Consider the following 27180-nt stretch of genomic DNA (forward strand, 5'->3'; position numbering starts at 1 on the left):
ACAACAACGTCCAAGGAACTGCAGGCCTCACTTGCCTCAGTTAAGGTCAGCGTTCATGCCTCCACCATCAGGAAAAGACTGGGCAAAAATGGCCTGCATGGCAGAGTTCCAAGGAGAAAACCACTGCTGAGCAAAAAGAACATCAAAGCTCGTCTCAATTTCTCCACAACACATCTTGATGATCCCCAAGACTTTTGGGACAACATTCTGTGGACCGATGAGACAAAAGTGGAACTCTTTGGAAGGTGTGTGTCCAAGTATATCTGGCGTAGAAGGAACACTGCATTTCAGAAAAAGAACATTATACCAACAGTAAAATATGGTGGTGGTAGTGTGATGGTCTGGGGCTGTTTTGCTGCTTCAGGACCTGGAAGACTTGCCGTGATAAAAGGAACTATGAATTCTGCTGTCTACCAAGAGATCCTGAAGGATAATGTCCGACCATCTGTTCGTGTACTCAAGCTGAAACGAACTTGGGTTCTGCAGCAGGACAATGATCCTAAACACACCAGCAAGTCCACCACCGAATGGCTGAAGAAAAACAAAATGAAGACTTTGGAGTGGCCTAGCCAAAGTCCTGACCTGAATCCTATTGAGATGTTGTGGTATGACCTTAAAAGGGCCGTTCATGCTCGAAAACCCTCTAATGTAACTGAATTAGGACAATTCTGCAAAGATGAGTGGGCCAAAATTCCTCCAGGACGCTGTAAAAGCCTCATTGCACGTTATCGCAAACGCTTGGTTGCAGTTGTTGCTGCTAAGGGTGGCCCAACCAGTTATTAGGTTTAGGGGGCAATCACTTTTTCACACAGGGCCATGATGGTTTGGATTTTTTTTCACCTTTAATAATAAACACCTTCATTTACAAATTGCATTTTGTGTTTACTTGTGTTGTCCTTGACTATTGTTTAAATTGATTTGATGTTCCGAAACACTTAAGTGTGACAAACATGCAAAGGAACAGGAAATGAGGAAGGGGGCAAACACTTTTTCACACCACTGTATACACAGCTAGTTTGTATACACAGCTAGTTTTTCATTCTGCCAGCGGGCTGAACGAATGAAATATTTCCAACATGATTGTTCAAAAAGAGTCTACCGACTGACTTCTGTCGAAAAGTGAGCGCCACACACGGATGGAAATTCTGCCAGTCCCGTCCGACCCAACCAAGTCCGTCTGTACCTATCTTTACTAACATTGGTGAAATCTGAGATCCAATATAGCCTGAGTAGCACCATGTAAGCTAAAAAAAAGATAGGACAGATATAAAAATGGTAACAAAATTAAAAAAGAAAAATGTTATAGAGAAACAATTTAAAACAAATCCACTTTTAATAATATATAAAACATACATTTTATTAAAAAATATTACAAAAGTCAACTTACAAAAGTAGACATTGGTAGAAAAATAATTTAAAACCAACATGTTGGCATGAACTTTATGGAGCAGGCACTGGCTGGATGAAGGACCCAATGGATTTTTGAAATTTTTAAAGGACTTTGTTGATTTGATTTCTGTGACCATTTCCCAGTAATGCCCCCCATGGTTCCCAATTCCCCAGTTCCAAACTAAACTCTCCTGCCATCAAGTTCCCAGTTCTGCCCCCCCATCCCAGTTCCCCTTGGATTCCAGGCCTTGAGTTCTGCCACCACCAACACAAAGCCATGCTTCCTTCTGGTACACAAAGTCTCACCACCTGCCATCCAAGCAGAGCCGGTGCTACCACTAGGCAGCCACCTAGAGTGCACTGCTGTCTAGGGCGCTGCCACGGCCTCTGGTTCATACTTTTTGACCTTGACCTACAGAAGTCCCTGCCGTTGCATTTTTTTTTGGGATGCCTGGGTCTTTGCATTGGAGGAGAGTGGAGAGATTTAGGGGCTAATAGACCCCAGATCTCTCCACAAAGAGGACCTGTCACAGCCCATGCTTTCAAAACGGCATGTTGTTCGTTCCTTGTGAAAGCAATAAAGTTGATAGAAAAAAACAAAAATTAAAGAGACTGTAAAAAAAAAATTAAAAAGTTTTGAATAAAAATAAACAATTAAAAAAATAATTTTAAAGCACTCACCTCCACCTGTGCTTTCACATAAACATGAACGTATACGTACAGTAGGTCCCGCACGCATATATAAACTGCAATCGCACCACACATATAAGGTATCATTGCGAATGTTAGAGCAAGAGCAATCATTTTAGCTTCAGGCCTCCTGTGTAACGCTAAGCTGGTAATCTCGCTAAGGGAGATTTTGAGGTACCAAAGTTTGGTGCCGTTCCACGGGCACACACAATTTATAGGGGTGACGTCCTAGGTATCTTAACTCTGGGTAACATAATCTTTTATATTTTAACAAAAAAACAGGTATTATCTAGTGTTCGTAGAAAAAAAAAAAAGCTGTGCAAATACCATGTGACATAAATAAGTTGCATCATCCACCATTTTATTCTCTCTCTAAAAAAAAAAAAAAAAAAAAAAAAGTATATAATGTTTGGGGGTTCCAATTTTCTATAAAAAAATAAATAAAAAAATACAGATTTGTACAAGCGGTAGAGAAATGTCAGAATTTGCCTGGGTGGGAACTGGTAAAATAAATGTTGTGGAATAATGCACTAGGCTGGTGCTCCCTCTTTTGTTTTAGTTTTTTTTGGGAATCATGCTTAGAACTGTCAGCCTTGCAATGCCTCTTGGGACTTGTAGTTCCGCAACAGCTGGAGGGCCACAGGTCGAGTACCATGTTATATACCTATACCAGGCTATCACATTTATACGCAGGAGACATTTTGTTTTTAATGTATGTACAGTGCCTTGAAAATTTTCCACATTTTGTTATGTTACAACCAAAAATTTAAATGTATTTTATTGGGATTTTATGTGATAGAACAAAACAAAGTGGCACATAATTGTGAAGTGGAAGGAAAATGATAAATGGTTTTCAACTTTTTTTTTACAAATAAAAATGTGAAAAGTGTGGCGTGCATTTTTATTCAGCCCCCTTTACTCTGATACCCCTAAATAAAAATCTAGTGGAGCAAATTGCCTTCAGAAGTCTCCTAATTAGTAAATAGAGTCCACCTGTGTGTAATCTAATCTCAGTATAAATACAGCTGTTCTGTGAAGCCCTCAGAAGTTTGTTGGAGAACCTTAGTGAACAAACAGCATCATGAAGGCCAGGGAACACACCAGACAGGTTATGGATAAAGTTGTGGAGAAGTTTAAAGCAGGGTTAGGTTATAAAAAATATCCCAAGCTTTGAACATCTCACGATGTTCAATCCATCATCCGAAAATGGAAAGATTATGGCACAACTGGAAACCTATCATGACATGGCCGTCCACCTAAACTGACAGGCCGGGCAAGGAGATCATTAATCAGAGAAGCAGCCAAGAGGCCCATGGTAACTCTGGAGGAGCTGCAGAGATCCACAGCTCAGGTGGGAGAATCTGTCCACAGGACAACTATTAGTCGTGCTCTCCACAAATCTGACCTTTATGGAAGAGTGGAAAGAAGAAAGCCATTGTTGAAAGAAAGCCATAAGAAGTCCCGTTTGCAGTTTGTGAGAAGCCAAGTTGGGGACACAGCAAACATGTGGAAGAAGGAGCTCTGGTCAGATGAGACCAAAATGTAACTTTTTGGCCTAAAATGAAAACGCTATGTGTGGTGAAAAACTAAAACGGCACATCACCCTGAACACACCATCCCCACCGTGAAACATGGTGGTGGCAGCATCATGTTGTGGAGATGCTTTTCTTCAGCAGGGACAGGGAAGCTGGTCAGAGTTGATGGGAAGATGGATGGAGCCAAATACAGGGCAATCTTAGAAGAAAACCTGTTAGAGTCTGCAAAAGACTAATGCGTAGGAATTTTGCACGTCGGAATTGCTACAGATGACCGGAATTTCCGATCAGAACTTTTTCCCCCGAAAAAATAGAGAACCTGCCAGCAAAAGTCTGATAGAGCATATACACGGTCGGAATTTCTGACCAAAAGTTCACATCGGACTTTTGCTGGCAGAATTTCCAATCATGTGTACGGGGCATTAAAGCGGAGTTTCGCTGGAGGAAAAAAAAATTAAAAGTATTTGTAGCTGCTGACTTTTAATAAGGACACTTACCTTTCCAGGGAGCCTGCAATTTCGGCACCGATCTTCAGGTCGCCTCCCGGGTGCCGCCGCCGCCATTTCTGGAAAGGGAACCAGGCAGTGAAGACTTTCGGCTTCACTCCTGGTTCCCTACTGCGCTTGCACGAGTCTCGCTGCACATTCCAATTGGTCCCTGCTGTCTTCTGGGACTTGTGTGTCTCCCAGAAGACAGCAGGGGGGTGATTTGCTGGACATTGCGTAGATCACCGCACAATGTGCAGTATTTTACCCCAGAAGTAGGAGCATGTACCTGGATTTGACAGGTATCTGCTCCCCCCTGAAAAGGTGCCAAATGTGAAACCGGAGGGGGGATGAATCTGAACAGCGGAAGTTCCATTTCTGGATGGAACTCCACTTTAAGACTGGAGCAGAGGGTCACCTTCCAGCAGGACAATGATCCTAAACATACAGCCAGAGCTACAATGGAATGGTTTAGATCAAAGTATATTCATGTGTTAGAATGGTCCAGTCAAAGTCCAGACCTAAATCCAACTGAGAATCTGTGACAAGACTTGAAAATTGCTGTTCACAGATGCTCTTCATCCAATCTGACAGAGCTTGAGTGATTTTGCAAAGAAGAATGGGCAAAAATGTCACCCTCTAGATATACAAAGCTGGTAGAGACATCCCCAAAAAGACTTGCAGCTGTAATTGCAGTGAAAGGCGGTTCTACAAAGTATTGACTCAGGGGGGCTGAATAAAAAATTTGCCGCACACTTTTCAAATATTTATTTGTAAAAAATTTGGAAAACCATTAATCATTTTCCTTCCACTTCACAATTATGTGCCACTTTGTGTTGGTCTATCACGTAAAATCCCAATAAAATACATTTACGTTTTTAGGTTGTAACATGACAAAATGTGGAAAATTTCAAGGGGTGTGAATACTTTTTCAAGGCTCTGTACATTGACCTGTACCTTTGAAAACCTCAAAACTGAACCCTTCAAGAGGTTTAGTCCCGGCATTATGGTGTACAATGGTGCCCAAGTGCAAAAGTGTGAATGACCCCCAATCCAGCTTGTTCCTGGTACCCTGGTGATTATGATAACAGTAATTTGGTTGTATAAAGAAATCACAGAGGTTTCCGTTTAAATCCAAGCACAGCGATGAAGACGATTATTTCGGTGAAGGCCGGGAAGGCGCTGCGGAGAGAGAAAAGAGGTCGGGGTTACCAGGAGAAGCGGTCATGGCTGCCTAGAGGTTATTCAGCAAGAAATGACAGATTATCTCCTCTGCATTATCCTTTTACATTCGTCTCTTCTCTACCCTCCCCCTGTCTACAATCCTCCTTCTTTATGCTGTCTTTGCTCTCTGCATGCTTCAGCCGGTTTGTCATCTTAATCCTTCATCTTGTCACTGCCCCCCCCCCCCCCCCCCACCACCTTAATATGTACCTGCAAAAGCCAAAGATATACCAATAGGAGGTGCACTCCCACTTCTGGGACACAAACAGGGAAAGGCTGACCGACGCAGAGCAGTGGGCAACCAGGGCTGGGAGGGCAGCGTCAAGGAAAGCGTTGGTAACAATGCAGGGCAGAAACAGAGGAATGGAGCTAAACAATCCTATAAAATATTATAGCAGATTGCCATTTATTTCTAGAGATGGTCTGTTCAATCATTTACAGGCTTCAGCTTGTTAAAGCAGATCATGAAATATCTAGAAAACCTAAGCAGTACCCTAAAGTATTAGCATTTTGTGGTATTAGTGCAACCCTAGTTATCATGTTGGAATACTGCCCTGCGGCCCAGTCTCCGAAGGGAGGGGATCATGCTCTGCTTCAGTATATCACAGTACATGTTGGCATTCATGGTTCCCTCAATGAACTGTAGCTCCCCAGTTCCGGCAGCACTCATGCAGCCCCAGACCATGACACTCCCACCACCATGCTTGACTGTAGGCAACACACACTTGTCTTTGTACTCCTCACCTGGTTGACGTCACACACACTTGACACCATCTGAACCAAATACGTTTATCTTGGTCTCATCAGACCACAGGACACGGTTCCAGTAATCCATGTCCTTAGTCTGCTTGTCTTTAGCAAAATGTTTGCGGGCTTTCTTGTGAATCAGGAATGCCCCAGCCAACTTACCTTCTGCTACATGGACTCGCTCTCCAGTGTGCCAGGACTCGCTCTCCGCCTTCTCCACCCACTGACTTCTGAGAGCCTCTGCATGCAAAGGTATCGGGTGAAGCATCGGGGGCATTTGCCCGAGTACAAGTACTTGGGCAAATACTCGGTATTGGCACCGATACTAGTATCGGTATTGGTGCAACCCTAATGATAACGACCCCAAACACACGACCATTGCCTTGCTAAAGAAGCTGAGGGTAAAGGTGATGGACTGGCCAAACATGTCTCCAGACCTAAACCCTATTGAGCATCTGTGGGACATCCTCAAATGGAAGGTGGAGGAGCGCAAGGTCTCTAACATCCACCAGCTCAGTGATGTCATAATGGAGGAGTAGAAACCTGTGAAGCTCTGGTGAACTCCATGCCCAAGAGGGTTAAGGCAGTGCTGGAAAATAATGGTGGCCACACAAAATATCGACACTTTGGGCCCAATTTGGACATTTTCACTTAGGGGTGTACTCACTTTTGTTGCCAGAGGTTTAGACATTAATGGCTGTGTGTTGAGTTATTTTGAGGGGACGGCAAATTGACACTGTTATACAAGCTGTACACTCACTACTTTACATTGTAGCCATATAAGTGTCATTTCTTCAGTGTTGTCACATGTGAGATACTGCATATACTTTACAATCACTTGAAATATTTTGGTGATTGAACAGTCCACCCACAACCAGATTGGACGACAATTGTCTCAAGTCAATAATCCCTTACCCTTGAGGGACACTCGTCTTTCTAGCACTCACCTGCAGAAAGCAAATATCCACCAAATCACGGAGCACTCCCAGCCCTCAAAGAGGTAGAAGAGAAGGGCCACACTAGCACTAGCATGGGCTCCTATGGCTGAAGGGCACAGTACTGGGTTAGGGACTCATAAAAATCAAAACCAGGTATTTAATATTTTAAATAAATAATAATATAGTATTATAATAATAGTATTTAAAATAAAAAAATCCACAGAATTTGAAATAACATGCATAGTTGCCACACAAGCCATTTTATCAAATAGGTGGAATCCTGGGCTATACTAAAATATACTCCCTCCCTCCTCCTAACACCTTTGTTCACTAACCTTTGTAAGAAAGATGTATATACTTTCCTATATTAATGCAGCTCCGGTCCAGTCACATATTCCCCAGTGTCAGCCAGCGGTGGCTGCAGGGGAGAAGAGAGAACACTCCTCAACGCTCAGAGCGTGGTCATAGTGAGGTCCCCCATAGACTCCTATGGGCCATCTGTTGTCGGTGCTCCCTCCTCTCCCCTGCAGCCGCCACTGGCTTACATAGGGGAGCCAAATAATGTGACCAGACCGGAGCGGGCTGAAAATAAGTAGGCGTACCTTCCTTACACAAGCTAGTTTGCGTGGGCATTAGAAGGAGGGAGCACTTTTGAAGATTCCCATATTGGAGTTTGGCTTCAATTTGTTAGTGTATGTAAATCTGTTAATACATTTAACACTACCTTTTACCCAGACTGACAATGTTGCTGTTTGCTGTGCCTCCTGTTCTCATGCCTCCAGAGTGGTGTCTCACCAATACAGGAGGTATGTTACTTATCCAAAAAGGAAAAACTTATGTAAGTGCAAGGTGAGCTGAAGTTTGGCTTCAATTTGTTAGTGTATCGAAATCGATGCATCTAAACAGTCCATCTGATTTCTAAATACTGTATTTCACCTTCTAAGCTCTGTTTACTGTTAAAAATAACTGTGAAATGCAAAACTCCGGTGGGTGTAACAAGATGTCTGCTTGCCCCCTTCTCCATGTATCCTTACTGTGGAGGAGTGCGGGGTGTAGCAAGATGGCGGCGACGGAACGTCACTTCCGTTACACATTCGCCTAATCTGACAGAACACCTGCCCCAGGACCTGTCATGCCATATTCCTATTACAAGGGATGTTTACATTCCTTGTGGTAGGAATAAAAGTGATCAAAAAAAAAAAAAGTGGCAAGCTAGAAAAATAAAAGTAAAATTAACAATAACATTTTTTTTTTAATTTCTTAAAGTGCCCTTGTTCCCGTGTGCTCGCACGCAGAAGCGAACGCATACGTAAGTCGCGCCCACATATGAAAACGGCGTTCAAACCACACATGTGCGATATCGCCACGATCGGTGGAGCGAGAGCAATAATTCTAGCCCTAGACCTCCTCTGTTACTTTAAAACATGTAACCATGTTAAAGTGTCGCCTATGGGGATTTTTAAGTACTGAAGTTTGGCGCCATTCTAAGAGTGTGTGCAATTTTGAACCATGAGATGTTAGGTATCTATTTATTTGGAGTAACATTATCTTTCACTTTATGCAAAATAATTGGGCAAACTTTACTGTTTTTTTTTTTTTTTTTTTAAAGCACGAAACGTTTAAAAAAAAAAATGCGTTTGAAAAATTACTGCGCAAATACCGTGCAAGATAAAGTTACGACCACCATCTTATTCTCTAGGGTCTCTGCTAAAAAAAAATATATATAGCAATGTTTGGGGGTTCTATGTAATTTTCTAGCAAAAATATTATGATTTTTACATGTAGGAGAGAAATGTCAGAATTGGCCTGGGTGGGCAAGTGGTTAAGGACTTAAAACACACAGATCCCGTTCTTTCAGGGGAGTAGAGACAGATCTGTGTTCACATTAAGTATGAACACCGATCTCTCTCTCCTCCTAGACAGTCCCCTCCCCCCCACAGTTAGAACACACAATAGCTAACACATTAACCCCTTCAATGCCCGTGACATTTTTACAGTAATCGATGCATTTTTATAGCACTGATCGCTGTAAAATTGCCAATGGTCTCAAAAATGTGTCAAAATTATCCGACGTGTCCGCCATAATGTCGCAGTCCCAATAAAAATCACAGATTGCCGCCATTACTAGTAAAAAAAAAAAAAAATTACAATAAAAATGCCATAAAATTATCCCCTATTTAGTAGACGCTATAACTTTTGTGCAAACCAATCAATATACACTTATTTCGATTTTTTTTACCAAAAATATGTAGAAGAATACGTATCAGCCTAAACTGAGGAATTTTTTTTTATATATATATATTTTGGGGCATGTTTATTATAGCAAAAAGTAAAAAATATTGCGTTTTTTTCAAAATCGTCGCTCTTTTTTTGTTTATAGTGCAAAAAATGAGAAAACAGCAGAGGTGATCAAATACCACCAGAAGAAAGCTCTATTTGTGGGGGGGGGACGTAAATTTTGTTTGCATGAAACGTCGCACGGCCGTGCAATTGTCAGTTAAAGCGATGCAGTGCCGTATCGCTAAAATGATTCCCGGTCATTGAGCAGCCAAATCTTCTGGGGCTGAAGTGGTTAAAGTGTTTCTTAACCCAAAAAAAAATAAATAAACACAGATCCTGGTCCCTTAAGACCCTTACACACCACACCGCCGATAGCGTGGGCGGTAAAACGCTGCTATTTTTAGCGGCCGGATTTGCGGCGCATTTCGGGCGCTAGCGCTTTTACCCCCGCTAGCATCCATGAAAGGGTTAAAACCGCCGACAATACGCCGCAATAGCGGCGTTTTGCCGGCGATATTACAGCGCTGCCCCATTGATTTCAATGGGGAGCAGCGGTGGAGGAGCGGTAAACACACCACTCCTTCACTGCGCCAAAGAAGCTGCTGGCAGGACTTTTTCTGACGTCCTGCCAGCACACCGCTGTAGTGTGAAAGCCCGAGGGCTTTCACACTACACACAATGGTGCAGCTTCTTTAGGGCGTTTTGCAGGCGCTATTTCTAACGCTATAGCGCCTGCAAAACGCCCTGGTGTGAAAGGGGTCTAAAGCAGATTACACAGCACAGTGCTTGTGCTGTATAATCTGCCCCCCTCTAAAAAAAAAAAAAAACCTGGCTGAACCCTCCACTTCCTGTATGCCCTCTCTGGGCTGACCACGAAAATCAGGGCTGATGAGCCCTGACCACTGTGGTCAGAGTACATCCCTTCATCATACGCTGCTGTCCTCTCTCTCCCTCCTTCCTATCAGCGCCTTCTGTGTCCGTCTCTGCCCCACCCCTCTCCCGCCGCTATTCTTGAAAAAAAAAAAATTGTCACAGCCAGCCCCTCTATTTGAGGCTGGCATAGCACACTATGTAAGTTGTTTTAAAAAACGAGCGTTCTAAATACCGAATCTGAGCTGTCTTCAGGCCGGTCACGTGACTCCCGGCCGCTTTACGGCTAGGAAACAGAGCTTCTGCGGGAGGAGACGAGTCGCCACGTGATCTCCCCGGCTGACGTCAGAGGGAGATCACGGCCCTTCCCGCAGAACGCATCCATTGGAGTCATGTGACCAGCCTGAAGACAGCTCAAACTCGGTATTTAGAACGCTTGTTTTTTAAAAACAACTAACATAGTGTGCTATGCCAGCTTCTAATAGAGGGGCCATAAAAATGGATTAAAAAATACCTTAAAGTCTATTGCAGCTTGTTTTTCTGTTTTACTGTGACTAGTAATCCTGACACTAATGGCCGGTTAGCTCAGTTGGTTAGAGCGTGGTGTTAATAACGCCAAGGTCGCGGGTTCGATCCCCGTACGGGCCATGTATTTTTTATTATCAAAATGATTACATTAACTCACAGCTGCCGCATACAATAATCTGAAATACTCAGGGACAAAATATATTCAAAATGAAATATGGAACATCTTATGTATTTGTTTTTTTCTGAGAATATAATTAAGATACTAGAAGAATAGGCATTACTGTTGTATAAATGGTTTCATTAGACCCGACTCCCCCCCCCACCCCCCACTTCATTTTAAATATAATATTTTACGGAAATTTTTACATTTAAATATCTGACACCAGACCTCCTTACAAAGCTTCACCTTTTTTGCATACGTGGCTGAAAAAATTATTTTAGACCTGAAGATGAACTAAAACCCTCAAACATACATTTTCTGAAAGCAGGCACCCTGGACAATAAAATAGCGGTAGTTCTAATTTTTTTTTATGTTCATGCGACATTAGCACAGTGCTTTATTTACAAAATAAAATAACACAAAAAGTTTCAGTAAAAAAAAAAAAAAAAAAAAAAATACACCAAAGTTTCTTTTAGGGCACATAAATGCAATATATTACCTATTTATTTATTTTTCTGGTAAAATATAAAAGAGGGGGTTGTGGCTAGTAGATACCCAACATGTTAAGGTGTGAGCCTGTAAAATACTGGCAAATGCTGGTACCCTATATTTTTCATAAAAGTTCCTATAGGGCAGTGATGGTGAACCTTGGCACCCCAGATTCTTTGGAACTACATTTCCCATGATGCTCAGCTACACTGCAGAGTACATGAGCATCATGGGAAATGTAGTTCCAAAACATCTGGGGTGCCAAGGTTCACCATCACTGCTATAGAGCATTGGTTGGCAACCTATGGCCCGCCACCGCTAATTGTCCGGCCCGTCAGTGCACATGATGAATTTGCGTGCTCCCGGCCCGCAGGTATTTTAACCCCTTCACGCTGACCACAAGCAAATATGCAGCCTTGGCTTGAAGGGGTTGTACCGGATTGATGCCTGCAGCTGCACGCATCACCCCGGTACCGTTTTCTAGAGCCGGCTGTCGGCTTTCTTAGGATAACAATCTAAGAAGCCGCTTAACCCAAGCAGCAGGAGGGGACATCCTCCTGCGGCTTGCCCGGGCTCTACTGTCCCACCGGGAGGCACGAGCGATCAGCCGGCACGTCCGCTGGCTGGCCGGGGACCCGGACGAAGCCAGAATCAGCTTCGATCGGGTCTTGGATCTAGTAACACGGAAGCAATGTCATGACATCATTTCTGGTTTATAGGAGACTTAAAGTCAGCAATTTTTTTTAAAAATTACAGTATTCAAAACAGCCAAACTTGGCGTTTTAAATGCTTTTAAGTGCAAAGGAGGGATTTGGGGTCTTATAGATCCCAGATCCCTTCATAAAGAATACCTGTCACTGCCTATTACTATCTCACATTCCTTCTAACAGCAATAAAAGTGCTTAAACAGCCGGGGGGGGGGGGGGGGTGATATGCAGGAGGGCTGTGTAAAATGCAGGGGTCAAGAGGTACAGGGAGCTATGTAATGTAAAAGGGGTCCAGAGGGCTATGTAATGTAAAAGGGGTCCAGAGGTGCAGGGAATGTGTAATGTAAAAAGGTCCAGAGGGCTATGTAATGTAAAGGGGTCCAGAGGTGCAGGGAATGTGTAATGTAAAAAGGTCCAGAGGGCTATGTAATGTAAAGGGGTCCAGAGGTGCAGGGGGTTACGTAATGTAAAGAGGTCCAGAGGTACAGGGAATGTGTAAAGGGATCCAGAGAATGTGTATTGTAAAAGGGACCAGAGGTGCAGGGACTGTGTAATGTAAACAGGGCCAGAAGTGCGGGGGGCTGTGTAATGTAAACGGGGCCAGAAGTGCGGGGGGCTGTGTAATGTAAACGGGGCCAGAAGTGCGGGGGGCTGTGTAATGTAAACGGGCCAGAAGTGCGGGGGGCTGTGTAATGTAAACGGGGCCAGAAGTGCGGGGGGCTGTGTAATGTAAACGGGGCCAGAAGTGCGGGGGGCTGTGTAATGTAAACGGGCCAGAAGTGCGGGGGGCTGTGTAATGTAAACGGGGCCAGAAGTGCGGGGGCTGACATTGGGCTAACTTTACTGATGTCTTTTTTTTATTCAAAAAGGTGTGTTTTTTTCCCCCAAAAAAGTGCGCTTGTAAGACCGCTGCGCAAATACGGTGTGACAGAAAGTATTGCAATGACTGCCATTTTATTCTCTAGAGTTTTAGAAAAAAATATGTATAATGTTTGGAGGTTCTAAGTCATTTTCTAGCAAAAAAACAAAACAGTTTTTAACTTGTAAACACAACTAAAATAAAAAGGCCTAGTCCTTAAGTGGTTAAATGTTCCAAAGTTGAAAACCCCAAAATTCCACTTTTTTTTTATTTAGCAAAAACATTCTATTAGCCTGGGAAATACTGACCCCTGAAGGTCCACATGTTCAGTGTCTCAATACATTGAGGAGAAAGTCCATTTCTAATTAGAAAAAGACCAGGCACTGCTGAGATTCGAACTCAGGATCTCCTGTTTACTAGACAGGCGCTTTAACCAACTAAGCCACAGCGCCCTGGGTGGCTGATCTCAAAACATAAACCATCATCACATATGACAACCTGCTCTTCTTAACCACTTCAGAAGGTTCCCCCCAAGCATGACCAGGCCATTTCTTGCACTATCTGCGTTACTTTAACTGACAATTGTGCGGTCATGCAACGTTGTACCCAAATAAAATTGACGTTCTTTTTTTCCCCACAAATAGAGCTTTCTTTTGGTGGTATTTGATCACCTCTGCGTTTTTTTTTTTTTGCGCTATAAACATTAAAAAAAAAAAAAAAGACAAATTTTGAGAATTTTTTTTTTATTTTTTTTTTTACTTTTGGCTATAATACATATCCAATACAAAAAAAAAAAATCTAAAAAAATGTCTTCATCAATTTAGGCCAATATATATACTGCTACATATTTTTAATAAAAAAAAAACAAACAAAAAAAAAAACACAATAAGCGTATATTGATTGGTTTGTGCAAAAGTTATGGGATATTTAAAATGTATGGGAGATTTACATTTCTATTTATTTATTTGTAATGACGGTGATCCGCCTCTTATAGCGGGACAACGATATTGCGGCAGACAAATCGGGACAGTAATTGACACTTTTATTACTTTTTGGGGTACCGGTGACACTAATACAGTGATCAGTGCTAAAAATATGCACTGTCACTGTACTAATGACGCTGGCTGGGAAGGGGTTAACATCAGGGGCGTTCAAAGGGTTAAATGTGGTCTCTCGGTGTGCTTACTAACTGCGGGGGAGGTGCTTTGACTGGGGGGAAGGTAAAGATCTGTGTTCCTGCTTAGCAGAAACACAGGATCAGCACATTCCCCTCTCACAGAACGCCGATCTGCCTTATTTACATAGGCGGAGCGCTGCTCTGCCTGTCTCCCAAATGATCGGTGATGTCCGCCAGACCTATTGATTGACTCCTGCTGAGTCCAATTAGACCCAGAAGTGTCAGACCATGTACTAGATATGTGATCTGGCACAGAGTGGCCGCAGTATATGTGTGTGGGGCGGTCTGCATATGGTTCAAATAAAATGTAAAAAAAAGCAAAAAAAAAAAAAAAAAAAGCGTCCCAGTATTTAAACACCTCAATCCCAGACACTTTCACCCCCTTCCTGAACAGGCCAAATTTTCAGTACAGTTGTTAATTTCAAATTTCGATAAAGTTTTAGTTATAGTCTTTGGACTAAAATGCTATTTTAGTTTTAGTCGTATTTTAGTCACCTGAGTTGTTTTAGTTTTATGCCGTGTCTTTTGACTAAAATGCCATCTTAACTGCTTCCCAACCCCCTCACGCAGATATACTGCGGCAAAGGGGCACGAACCTGCAGAATCACGTACCTGTACGTTGCCCTTTAGGAGGCGGTCTGCAACGCGTGACCGTGGGTCCCGCGGACTCGATGTCTGTGGGGATACCACGATTGTCTCACGGAGATGGAGAACGGGGAAATGCTAATGTAAACAAGCATCTCCCTGTTCTGCCTAGTGACACTGTCACTGATCACCGCTCCCTGTAATCGGAAGCGGTGATCAGTGTCGTGTCACACACAGCCAGCCCCTCCCCCCCCACAGAATCACTCCCTAGGACACACTTAACCCCTACAGTGTGCAGTCACATTTACACAGCAATCAATGCATTTTTAATTGCACTGATCGCTGTATAAATGTGAATAGTCCCGAAAATCGCACCAAAGTGTCTGATGTGTCCGCCATAATGTCGCAGGCACCAAAAAAAAAAAAAAAATCGCTGATCGTGCCATTACTAATAAAGAAAAATAAAGATTAACAAAAATGCCATAAAACTATCCCCTATTTAATAAACGCTATAACTTTTGCGCAAACTAATCAATAAATGCTTATTGCATTTTTTTTTTACCAAAAATATGTAGAAGAATACATATCGGCTGAAACTGAGGAAAAAAAATGTTTTATATATTTTTGGGAGATATTTATTATAGCAAAAATGTAAAAAAAAAAAAAATAGATTTTTTCTAAATTGTTGCTGACAATTGCGCGGTCATGCAACATGGCTCCCAAACAAAATTGACGTCCTTTTTTTCCCACAAATAGAGCTTTCTTTTGGTGGTATTTGATCACCTCTGCGGTTTTTATTTTTTGCGCTATAAACAAAAATAGAGCGACAATTTTGAAAAAAAAACGCATTATTTTTTACTTTTTGTTATAATAAATATCCCCAAAAAATATATAAAAAAAAAAAACAATTTTTTTCCCTCAGTTTAGGCCGATACGTATTCTTCTACATATTTTTGGTAAAAAAATAAATAAAAAATAAATAAAAATCGCAATAAGCGATTATTGATTGGTTTGCGCAAAAGTTATAGCGTTTACAAAATAGGGGATAGTTTTATGGCATGGCAGACCATTGTCATTTATACAGCAATCACTGCTATACAAATGCACCGATTCCTGTGTAAATGACACTGGCAGTGAAGGGGTTAACCAGTGGGTGGCAGTGTAGGGGTTAAGTGTTCCTAACTGTTGGGGGGGTTGGGCTTTCATTTAGTGAACATTGATCTCTGCTCCAATCACATGGAGCAGAGATCAACGTCACTAGTTGCTAGGCAGACAGGAGAAATTCTGTTTACAACGGCATTTCTTCATGCGGCCGCCCCGTGAGATGATCGCGGGTATGCCCGCAGCGATCGAGTCCGTGGGGACCCGCGACCGGACTCACGGGGGTCCCGACCAGCACGGGAGCGGGCCACCGGTGGCGCGCTCCCGATGGCAGGGCGGCAAATTTAAAAGGGACGTACAGGTACGCCCATTTGCCTGCCCGTGCCATTCTGCCGACGTATATCGGCGTGCGCCGGTCGGGAACTGGTTAAAAGAACTTTTAATAAAGTGGTTCATTTAAATAGGAATGACCTTATTTATTCCAAAAAACCTCCTATGACTGATCAACCAATTTCAATTATTACCCAATACTCACGACAACACTCTCAAATGAAAGAAATTCTTATGAAATATTGGCCATTACTTATGGCTGATCAAACTATTCAAAAATACATCAAGCCCGATCCTTTACTCACGTATCGAAGATCTTCATCCATGAAAAGATCGTCTTGTAACTAGTCACTTTGCGTCCAAACAACCAACTAGGGTTTCCAAGAGAGGCTCCTTTCCCTGTGGATCTTGTGACATTTGTTCATTTATTTCCAATTCCTCCTATACTCTTTTGCCCAATGGATCTCAACATACCATCAAATATAACGTTACACGTAAAACAATTGGGGTGGTTTACCTTGCTAATTGCCGTTGCGGATGTTTTTACATTGCCAAAACGAAACGCTCCTTTTCTCAAGCGTATTAGAGATCACATGCTGCCAGAATCGAAGCGTCTCTGCACAACAGCTCTTAATAGACACATTGGTCACCAACATGATTTTGACTCTAATATGATACGATTCTCGGCTCTTAAACATATGCCTGCGCATGTCCGAGGTGGAGAGATCCATTCTACTTTACTACAACTCGAAAAACAAAATGGATACATACTCTGAATGCGACAAAATATCCGGGTTTGAATGAATATATTACCTTCAAACACTTTTTGTAAATCATTTTGATCCTATGGAGCCCTCCCCGCCATATGACCAGCCATACTCACTGATTGCTTACCGTAACTTAATAATTTTTTTCCCCCTCCCCCTCCCCCCCCTTTTTTTTTATATATATTTTTTTTAATTTTCAATTTTGATTTTTATTATATTCTTTTGATCTTTTAGGACAACTGTTTGTTTCTAAATTTATGAGATTTGATTTATTTTCATAGATGTTTCACAATATGGCTGTCTTTGTATATATCCCTTTACCCTTCACCTTTTATTTTTTGATAAATAAATAGATAATTTGATTACTGCATAAAGCTTTCTTAACCAGCGCACACCGATGTACGTCGGCAGAATGGCTGGCACGGGCAGGCATATTGGCATACAGGTACGTCCAATCTTTAATGCCGCCCTGCCATCGCGAGCGCACCGCCGCGGTAAGCCTGCACAATGCTCTTTCGCTATATGAATTAAAAGGTACAATACATGAAATTGCTTTATCCAAAAATGAATTTTTCCTTTTTTTTTTCTTTCCATTAATAGCTGCACCCTGTACGCATCCAGCGTTTTTTCTGGCTAAGTCATTATAATTTTGGCGTCCCTGTTTTATACATACATCTACTTCAGCAATTTAATTTTGGTACGTATGGAGGCCGTGATGGCCCCAATATATTTGTCCCCCCCGTATACGGGGGTGTTTAAACTAGCATTTATTTTTAGATTCTTTTTTGACCATGTCCCTTCTTTTTAAGCAGTTTTGGGGCAATTTGCCACCTTCTCTACCCCCTGCAGTCGCATATGGTGGTCTGTTAGGCTGGATTGCTTTCTACCCGAGGAGACTGCCCCACCCATCCCGTGCTGAGGAGCGAGTCAGGGGTATGTATACTTCTAGTGTTTTTGATATCAAATACACACCATTTCAGTGAGCACTATGGGTGAACATATTTTCCTATCAAATTCTATCCGATTGTGAGATTTATTCAGCTAAAAGCCAGGCAGCACACAACCCGGAACTTTCTCTAAAGGTTTTGTTTGTTTTTTCTGTTATGTCCCTTTAGCTTATTATCTCATCTATCTTTTGGTAACTTTTTGGTTCCCCTGAAGAAGCCATTGTAATGGCGAAACATGTTGGGATACTCTTGACCACGGAGTAACTACAAGGTCGCTACTATCTTTGACCAATTAGACTTATTAGACGTGTATTTTGTCTATGTATTCTGATTATTTATTGTATTAAATAAAAATATAATTTTTCTTTTTTCGAATTTGTACTCTATATATTTTGCCTTCTTAAAATCAATTTGTTTCTGTTTGTTTGATTGATGGGCACCGTAATAATCCCATTTCCTTAGCTTCTCCAGCATATAAGTAATATTTCTTCTGCACTGATGGGCACTGATGAGCGATGATGAGGCTGTACTGATCACATGCTAAAGGGCCGTTGTGATTGGCCTTTTACCTTGATCTGTGATCAGCTGTATATGCGCACTGCAGTTGGTGTGCAGTGGGGTGGAGTTTTGGGAGTACGTCTATGGACCCCTTCCCAGAACGAAAGTACTGCGCCGTCTTTTGGCTATAGCACGGTACTGAAGTGCTTAAAGAAGATGATGTCTCACTGCACTTTATTTTTTGCACCTGTCCCCAGGTGACATAGCGCATATAGCTCTTTGTCCTGTCTTTCTACCTTGTCTCATTGCTGACATAGCTTTTAATTAGCTACTAGGAAGCAGACGGCCTCCTGCACCATAACAACTAATGGCACTGTGTGGCAGAATGCGCCTGCATCCTAGCAACAAGACACTCTTCGGCAGGGGCCACCTGCACCCTAGCAACAAAAGATGATCTGCAACAGGGATCACCTGCGTCCTTGCAACAAAAGACACTCTGCAGAAAAGGCCACCAGCAACAAAAGATGCTCTAAAACCAGGGGCCATCTGCATCCTAGCACTGTGACGGGGGCCATCTGCATCCTAGCAACAAAAGACACTCTGCTGCAGGGGTTACCTGCGTCTCAGCAACACAAGAGGCTCTGAGTCAGAGGCCACCTACATCCTAGCTAAAAAAAAAAAAGAGGCTTTGAGCGAGGAGCCGACTGTGTTCTAACCATAAAACACACTCTGAGGAAGGGGCCACCTGTGTCCTAGCAACAAAAGACTGCTGCAGGGGTTACCTGCGTCCTAGCAACAAAAAAGATGCTTTAAGGCAGGGGTCACCTGCATTCTAGCAACCAATAAAAGGACATGGGGTGGAACTGGGCAGTGACAACTGAGCTTTGCCTGAGCTCAACCTTAATAACGCCTACAAATGGGGCTTCTAATAGGGGAGGAGCACAGAAGCTGGACAGAAAGGAATAAAGAAAGAATATTCTTCTTGTATGGTCCTATATTTAAATGTCTTAATACTCAAGAGAGTTCTTCATGAAAGGGCTTGGCTTCAAAAGTCAGATAGAAACACAAATCTTCTGGAAGATAAAGACATCTCTCATATGTACTTTAACCACTTCAGCCCCAGAAGGATTTACTCCCTTCCTCACCAAAGCATTTTTTGCGATTTGGCACTGCGTAGTTTAAATGACAATTGCGCGGTCGTGCGATGTTGTATCGAAACAATTGACGTCCTTTTTTTCCCCACAAATAGAGCTTTCTTTTGATGGTATTTGATCGCTTCTGCAGTTTTTATTTTTAAAGAAAAGAATAGTCCCAATTTTGAAAAAAAAAGCATTATTTTTTACTTTTTGCTATATTAAATATCCCCCAAAAATATATTAAAAAAAACTAATTTTTATCCTCAGTTTAGGCCGATGTGTATTCTTCAACATATTTTTGGTAAAAAAAATAAAAATTTGCAATAAGTGTATATTGATTGGTTTGCGCAAAAGTTATAGCGTCTACAAAATAGGGGATAGATTTATAGCATTTTTATTATTATTTTTTTTACTAGTAATGGCGGCGATCTGCGATTTTTATCGTGACTGCGACATTATGGCAGACACATCGGACAATTTTGACACAGTTTTGCGACCATTAGCATTAATACAGCGATCAGTGTTATACAAATGCATTGATTACTGTAAAAATGGCACTGGCAGTGAAGGGGTTAACACTAGGGCACAATCGAGGGGTTAACTGTGTTCCCTGGGAGGTGATTCTAACTGAAGGGGGGATGGAACTGACTAGAGGAAGTGACAGATTGTGGTTCCTAGCTAATAGGAACACACGATCTGTCACTCCTCTTCAGAACAGAACAGGGAAGTGTGTTTACATACACTCGTCCCTGTTCTGTGTCTCCTGCTTACGATCGCCCGTAGCCGGCGGTCATGAGCATCGGCACCCCCGCTGTGCAGCCGGCGCCTGCTATTCCGACCCTGCGATTACTGCAGCGGCTGGGCAGGAAGCGGTTAACGATGTACTTAGCCATTAATCCAGAGTTAAGTGTTAATGTCTAATAAAAAATAAATAAATAAAAAAAAAAAAAAAAAAAAAAAAAAAAAAAACTTAAAAAGGAAAAGTTTGAGGTTGTCAAAAAAAATAAATAAACATTCATACTCACCCTCTGCATCCTGACAATATGGTTGGGATCCTTCAAGGCTCTGTGACGTCAGCCGTCAAGTCCTGTCCATACTTCTCTTTTAATCTAATACTTTCTAAAAGTTAATAATTAAACAGTAAGTGATCCCAGAACGTAACCGCTACCACTGCCCTCCCCTTCTCCTCTAGATACACCTTAGGCAGCAGTACTGGCAAGTCCAAAATGTACTGCACAAGAAACACACATCTGCAGCGTGTACAAACTTTATGGGATTTACTGAAACTGGAGAGTGCAAAATCTAGTGCAGCTCTGCATAGAAACCAATCAGCTTCCAGGTTTTATCATCAAAGCCTAATTGAACAAGCTGAAGTTAGAAGCTGATTGGCTGCTATACACCGCTGTACCAGATTCTGAGTGCTCAAGTTTTAGTAAATCTCCCCCTTTGTGTGCACATATCAGACACACAATTATATTTACATTGCATAGAGTATAACATTTGCTGTACAAAGGATACATAGAAGGCTCTGCGTGTTGTTGAACATTGACACTCCAGAGAGGAAACCAGCCAGCTCAATGACAAACATCCCCAATGTCACAGACAGAGCCACGATCAACCTGCAGGAAGAGGAGATAATTAATACCCTGCAGGAGGAGGACAGACTCATGGCTCCCTTCTGCCTGTATCACCCTGCAGGAGGAGGACAGACTCATAGCTCCCTTCTGTCTGTATCACCCTGCAGGAGGAGGGCAGACTCATTGCTCCCTTCTGTCTGTATCACCCTGCAGGAGGAGGGCAGACTCATAGCTCCCTTCTGTCTGTATCACCCTGCAGGAGGAGGACAGACTCATAGCTCCCTTCTGTCTGTATCACCCTGCAGGAGGAGGATAGACTCATGGCCCTCTTCTGTCTGTATCATCCTGCAGGAGGAGGACAGACTCATAGCTCCCTTCTGTCTGTATCATCCTGCAGGAGGAGGACAGACTCATAGCTCCCTTCTGTCTGTATCACCCTGCAGGAGGAGGATAGACTCATGGCCCTCTTCTGTCTGTATCATCCTGTAGGAGGAGGACAGACTCATAGCCCCCTTCTGTCCCTATCACCCTGCAGGAGGAGGACAGACTCATAGCCCCCTTCTGTCTGTATCACCCTGCAGGAGGAGGACAGACTCATGGCTCTCTTCTGTCTGTATCACCCTGCAGGAGGAGGACAGACTCATAGCTCCCTTTTGTCTGTATCACCCTGCAGGAGGAGGACAGACTCGTAGATCCCTTCTGTCTGTATCACCCTGCAGGAGTAGGACAGACTCATAGCTCCCTTCTGTCTGTATCACCCTGCAGGAGGAGGACAGACTCATAGCCCCCTTCTGTCTGTATCACCCTGCAGGAGGAGGACAGACTCATAGCTCCCTTCTGTCTGTGTCACCCTGCAGGAGGAGGACAGACTCATAGCCCCCTTCTGTCTGTATCACCCTGCAGGAGGAGGACAGACTCATAGCCCCTTCTGTCTGTATCACCCTGCAGGAGGAGGACAGACTCATAGCCCCCTTCTGTCTGTATCACCCTGCAGGAGGAGGACAGACTCATAGCCCCTTCTGTCTGTATCACCCTGCCGGAGGAGGGGCAGTACTTACTGAGTGTCAGCTGCATTGTACTGATCCTGTGTATAACTGACAGGCAAGCAGGCTAAAACATTATTTTCCTAGAAAAAAAAAAAAAAAAAGACAAAAAAGGTTTATTGGTTAAAATATATATAAAAATTCATGACTTTCTGATTTTATCCTTTTTGACATTTTAATAATAATAAAAAATGTATATATATATATATATATATATATATATATATATATATATATATATATATATATATAATAATAATAATAATAATAATTAATGACTTTCTCTAATCTTTCCTAGAATCTAAAGCAGAGGTTCTCAGGCATAAAATCAAGTTTATATGAACAAAGCATGAATGGATTCGATTTACTTGGATTTTTTTTTTGTAATCAGCGTGATATAATTCGGAACAAAAGAGAATGGACTTCAGTAAAACACAACAAAATCACCCCTCACGTCAGGGTCCCCATCAGAGCCGCCCCTTACATTAGGGTCCTCATTAGCGTGAAGTCAGCCTTCGGCCGAATGTAAGACCTATCCAGCGACTATTAAGCCACTAGGAATGCTTTTACTTTAACCACTTCAGCCCCCGGAAGGATTTACCCCGTTAATGACCAGGCCATTTACTGCGATACTGCACTGCTTCAGTTTAACTGACAATTGCGCGGTCATGTGACGCTGTACCCAAACAAACTTGATGTCCTTTTTTCCCCCCACAAATAGAGCTTTCTTTTGGTGGTATTTTATCACCTCTGCTGTTTTTTTTTCCGCTATAAACAAACAAAGAGCGACAATTTTGAAAAAAAATAAAAATAAATACTTTTTTGTTATAATAAATATCCAAAAAATATATATATATATAAAAAAAAAAAAATCTTCACTTTAGGCCGATATATATTCTTCTAGATATTTTTGCAAAAAAAAGAAAACATCGTAATAGCCATATATTAATTGGTTTTTGTGCAAAAGTTATCACGTCTACAAAACAGGGGATAGATTTAGGGACTTTTATTTTTTTTAAATAGTTTTTACTACTAATGGCAGCAATCTACAATTTTTATCGGGGCAGTGGACAGATTGGACACTTTCTTTTGGGACCATTGACAATTATACAGCAATCAGTGCTATAAATAGCCAAGGATTACTGTATAAAATGTCACTGGCCGGGAAGGGGTTAAGTGTGATCCCTAGGGAGGTGTTTTTAACTGTAGGGGGGATGGGCTACTAGTGACAACACAGAGATCGCTGTTCCCAATCACTGTCATTTGGCAGAACAGGGAAATGCAATCGCGGGTTGCCGGTGGAGATTGAGTCCGCCCCGACCCCGTGGGCATGCTCCTGCAGCATGAGCAAGCGCGCCGCACGCCTGCCCGCAACAGCGCAAACCACTGTACAGCTACCGCAATTTGCGCAGGAGAGTCATATTGTCGCCGTATAACAATGGCGGATGGTTGGGCAGTGGTTAAACAGCAATCGCCGGCAGAAATGAAAGCTCCCGGGATGATAATGACTGTAGTTGCCGGTATCACCGCTCAAAGTCCAGGACGTCATCGGACATCCTACGGGGCGGGAAGTGGTTCATGGTGCAGAGGGTGGGGCTTAACAGCAACAAATTGTTGAAAAGATCATTTAATTTGTTGGAGGTCATGTGACAGCGATCGATTTCCTCCAATCTGCAGAGAGTGCACTGCCGGACATTAGAAGCCAAGCGCCACGCTGGGTGATATGAAGACAATGGGGGGAATTTACCAAGACTGGAGAACTCAGAATCTGCTGCAGCTCTGCATGATAGCCAATCAGCTTCTAACTGCAGCTTGTTCAATGAAGCTTTTAACAATGAAACCTGGAAGCCGATTGGTTTCTATACAGAGCTGCACCAGATTTTGCACTCTCCAGTTTTAGTAAATAAACCCCTATATGTGTTGTACTGCCAATTAAGGATGAGCTCAGGTGTGTGCAGAGCCCGCCAGAGAGTCGGCACTGTGCAGCGCTAATCGCAGGCGTTGAGACATTTTCCCGATCCGCAGCAGGGCCGGTGCTACCACTAGGCAGCCGCCTAGGGCGCCCGGCCACTGGTGTTCCTACTCTCTTCTCTCTGCAGCAAGCAGCTAAGTCTCAGCATCAGCAGGCAGACGTCGCTTCGTTCGCACATAGTGTCAGAGGCGCAGTGGTGGCAGAGGACTGTGTCTGTGTCCAGACTACCGAATGAATGGAAACAAGCACAGATTCACTGATGGGCACTGGTAGGCTGCACTTCATGGGCGACGGCGAGGCTGCACTTCATGGGCGACGGCGAGGCTGCATTTGATGAGCAATGGTGAGGCTGCATTTGATGAGCAATGGTGAGGCTGCATTTGATGAGCAATGGTGAGGCTGCATTTGATGAGCAATGGTGAGGCTGCATTTGATGAGCAATGGTGAGGCCGCATTTGATGGGAAATGGTGAGGCCACATTTGATGGGCAATGGTGAGGCTGCATTTGATGGGCATTTCATAAAAAAAAAGTGAGGTTTTGCCTAGGGTGTCAAAAATCCTTGCACCAGCCCTGATCCACGGCTGCATAGCTTGGGAAATGTCTCACTGCCCGTGATTAGCGTAGCACCGACTTCCTGGTGGGCTCCGCCCGTGCGGGTTTGCGTACATGCCTGAGCCCATCTATCTTCCCAACGATGACCCGCAGTATGCGGAGGAGAGAGCACAGGCTGCAGGCTTTTGTAAACAGCGCCCCCCTAAGGGACAGTTTATGTACTCGCTACAGCGGCAGCAGATCGGCGGCTGAACCAATAGCTCTGCCCGCCTGGAATGAAGGGAGGCACTCACCCTTGACCAGAATATGGTGACAACGATGACCAGGTGAGCTAACAGCGTCAGAAACCTGGCTGGGATTAGACTGTTGATGACGGCCATTGTGGGATCTGTAATCAGAAAGATAGAAAGACGTTATTATTATCAGAGAGGACAGCCCACTATTCTAGCACTGGCAGACCAATCCTGTAGTGCAGGGATATGCAATTAGCGGACCTACAGCTATTGCAGAACTACAAGTCCCATGAGGCATAGCAAGACTTCGACAGCCACAAGCATGACACCCAGAGGCAGAGGCATGATGGGACTTGTAGTCTTGCAAGAGCTGGTGGTCTGCTAATGGCATATTCCCAGCTGTAGTGGGTCTGCCAAGGGCCCTAAAGGGCACCCGCGCTCAAATATCAACAGCCTTACCGGAATAGATGCAAATAGAGTAAAAATGGGACTGAGCCAAAAAAAATTTAAAATGTCGCCCCAGTTGTCACCCTCTAACAGGAAGTGCCGAAGCCAAGACTCCACCCACTTCAATAGCAATTTTAGCCCCCCACCAAAATCTGTTGAACACCTCCAGTGCCAGAGCATTACATTACCCAACACCCCCTGGAGGTTCATTTACACCACAGCACAGGAAGGAAAACCTAAACCACACATAGCCTGGCCAGTATAAGAATCAACAGACACCCCCCTCTAGTCTGCTGCAGATGGTACAGTCCACCCGATACATTAAGAATCATAACCCGATACACATAAAGTATTACCTGCCGTACGCCCCGCTCACCATGGGTTGCCTAGCAACAATTAGCCGCTTAACCACCGCCGCCGCTATTTCGTCAGAATGTGTAGCGGAAGTGACGTGTGTCGCCGCCATCTTGCTACACCCCGTACTCCTCCACAGTAAAGACACAGTGAGAAGGGGGAAAGCGGACACCCACCGGAGTTTTGCATTTTTTAACTTTTTTTTTTTAACAGTGTAATGAGTTTATATAGTGAAAAGCAGGACTTATAACACCGTCTGTCTGGTTAGATGTTACATTTTAAAAGCAGCGGCAAGCCAGCTGATCCCATAGGTTTGCTAATCTGACAAAAGTTTTGTTGCTTTTAAAATTAAACAGCTAAACATTCATACGGGGTTCTAAGTACTGTATTTCACTATATAAACTCACTTTACTGTTAAAAATAAGTGTAAAATGCAAAAATCCGGTGGGTGTAACAAGATGTCCGCTTGCCCCTTCTCAGTGTATCCTTACTATGGAGGAGTGCAGGGTGCAGCAAGATGACAGTGGCGAAACGTCACTTCCGATACACATTCTGACGGTGTAGTGTCACAGTTTGATGCCTATCACAGGATGGTGCGGAAGTGACGTTGTTGCGTACTGCGCATGCGCGATGCGTTCCAAACGCTCGCGCCGTGCGTTCCAACATAGTTTCGGCAATACAGTTCAGCGAAACCATCACATAATGTTACGGAAGTGATGTTACACACAACACAAACACGGGCCACGTTGTTGCGTACTGCGCATGCGCGATGCGTTCCAAACACTTGCGCCGTGCGTTCCAACATAGTTTCGGCAATACAGTTCAGCGAAACCATCACATAATGTTACGGAAGTGAAGTTACACACAACACAAACACTGGGCCGTTCGTTACAACACTAATACTTCCCTTGTTACCTAGTAGGTTTTGCATTGCTGGGACTTGTAGTGCCTATCCTGAGCTACATGCTTCAATGTTCAGTGTCCTCATCCCTATCCCCATGCTTCAATGTTCAGTGTCCTCATCCCTATCCCCGAGCTTCAATGTTCAGTGTCCTCATCCCTATCCCCGAGCTTCAATGTTCAGTGTCCTCATCCTTATCCCCGAGCTTCAATGTTCAGTGTCCTCATCCCTATCCCCCTGCTTCAATGTTCAGTGTCCTCATCCCTATCCGCGAGCTTCAATGTTCAGTGTCCTCATCCTTATCCCCCTGCTTCGATGAGGACACTGAACATCGAAGCATGGGGATAAGGATGAGGACACTGAACATTGAAGCTTGCGGATAGGGATGAGGACACTGAACATTGAAGCACAGGGATAAGGATGGACACTGAACATTGAAGCTCGGGGATAGGGATGAGGACACTGAACATTGAAGCAGGGGGATAGGGATGAGGACACTGAACATTGAAGCTCGGGGATAAGGATGAGGACACTGAACATTGAAGCATGGGGATAGGGATGAGGACTCTGAACATTGAAGCATGTAGCTCAGGATAGGCACTACAAGTCCCAGCAATGCAAAACCTACTAGGTAACAAGGGAAGTATTAGTGTTGTAA

General features: G+C 43.3%; 1 protein-coding gene and 1 non-coding gene across 3 annotated transcripts; both read right to left on the bottom strand.

Annotated features, from left to right (window-relative positions):
* Positions 1-1314: 1314 nt before the first annotated feature.
* Positions 1315-25771, bottom strand: TMEM107 (transmembrane protein 107). 2 transcript variants are annotated; one of them, XM_077470623.1, is made up of 6 exons: positions 25624-25771; positions 24881-24975; positions 22078-22145; positions 20961-21061; positions 5534-5630; positions 1315-5281 (listed from the first exon to the last, which is right to left on the bottom strand). In XM_077470623.1, the coding sequence occupies exons 2-6, from the start codon at positions 24965-24967 to the stop codon at positions 5212-5214; spliced, it is 423 nt and encodes a 140-aa protein (XP_077326749.1). In that variant the 5' UTR covers positions 24968-24975; positions 25624-25771; the 3' UTR covers positions 1315-5211. The 2 variants fall into 2 exon arrangements, with proteins under 2 accessions (XP_077326749.1, XP_077326750.1); XM_077470624.1 differs by lacking the exon at positions 5534-5630 and adding an exon at positions 7018-7114.
* Positions 13280-13353, bottom strand: TRNAT-AGU (transfer RNA threonine (anticodon AGU)). Its single transcript has one exon. It is a non-coding gene; the product is annotated as a tRNA-Thr (tRNA).
* Positions 25772-27180: the final 1409 nt, after the last annotated feature.

The sequence above is a fragment of the Lithobates pipiens genome, unplaced genomic scaffold (genome assembly GCF_037356315.1).
Source record: "Lithobates pipiens isolate NorthernLeopardFrog02 unplaced genomic scaffold, aLitPip1_a1.2 Scaffold_8, whole genome shotgun sequence".
In the NCBI taxonomy this organism is placed as follows: domain Eukaryota; kingdom Metazoa; phylum Chordata; class Amphibia; order Anura; family Ranidae; genus Lithobates; species Lithobates pipiens.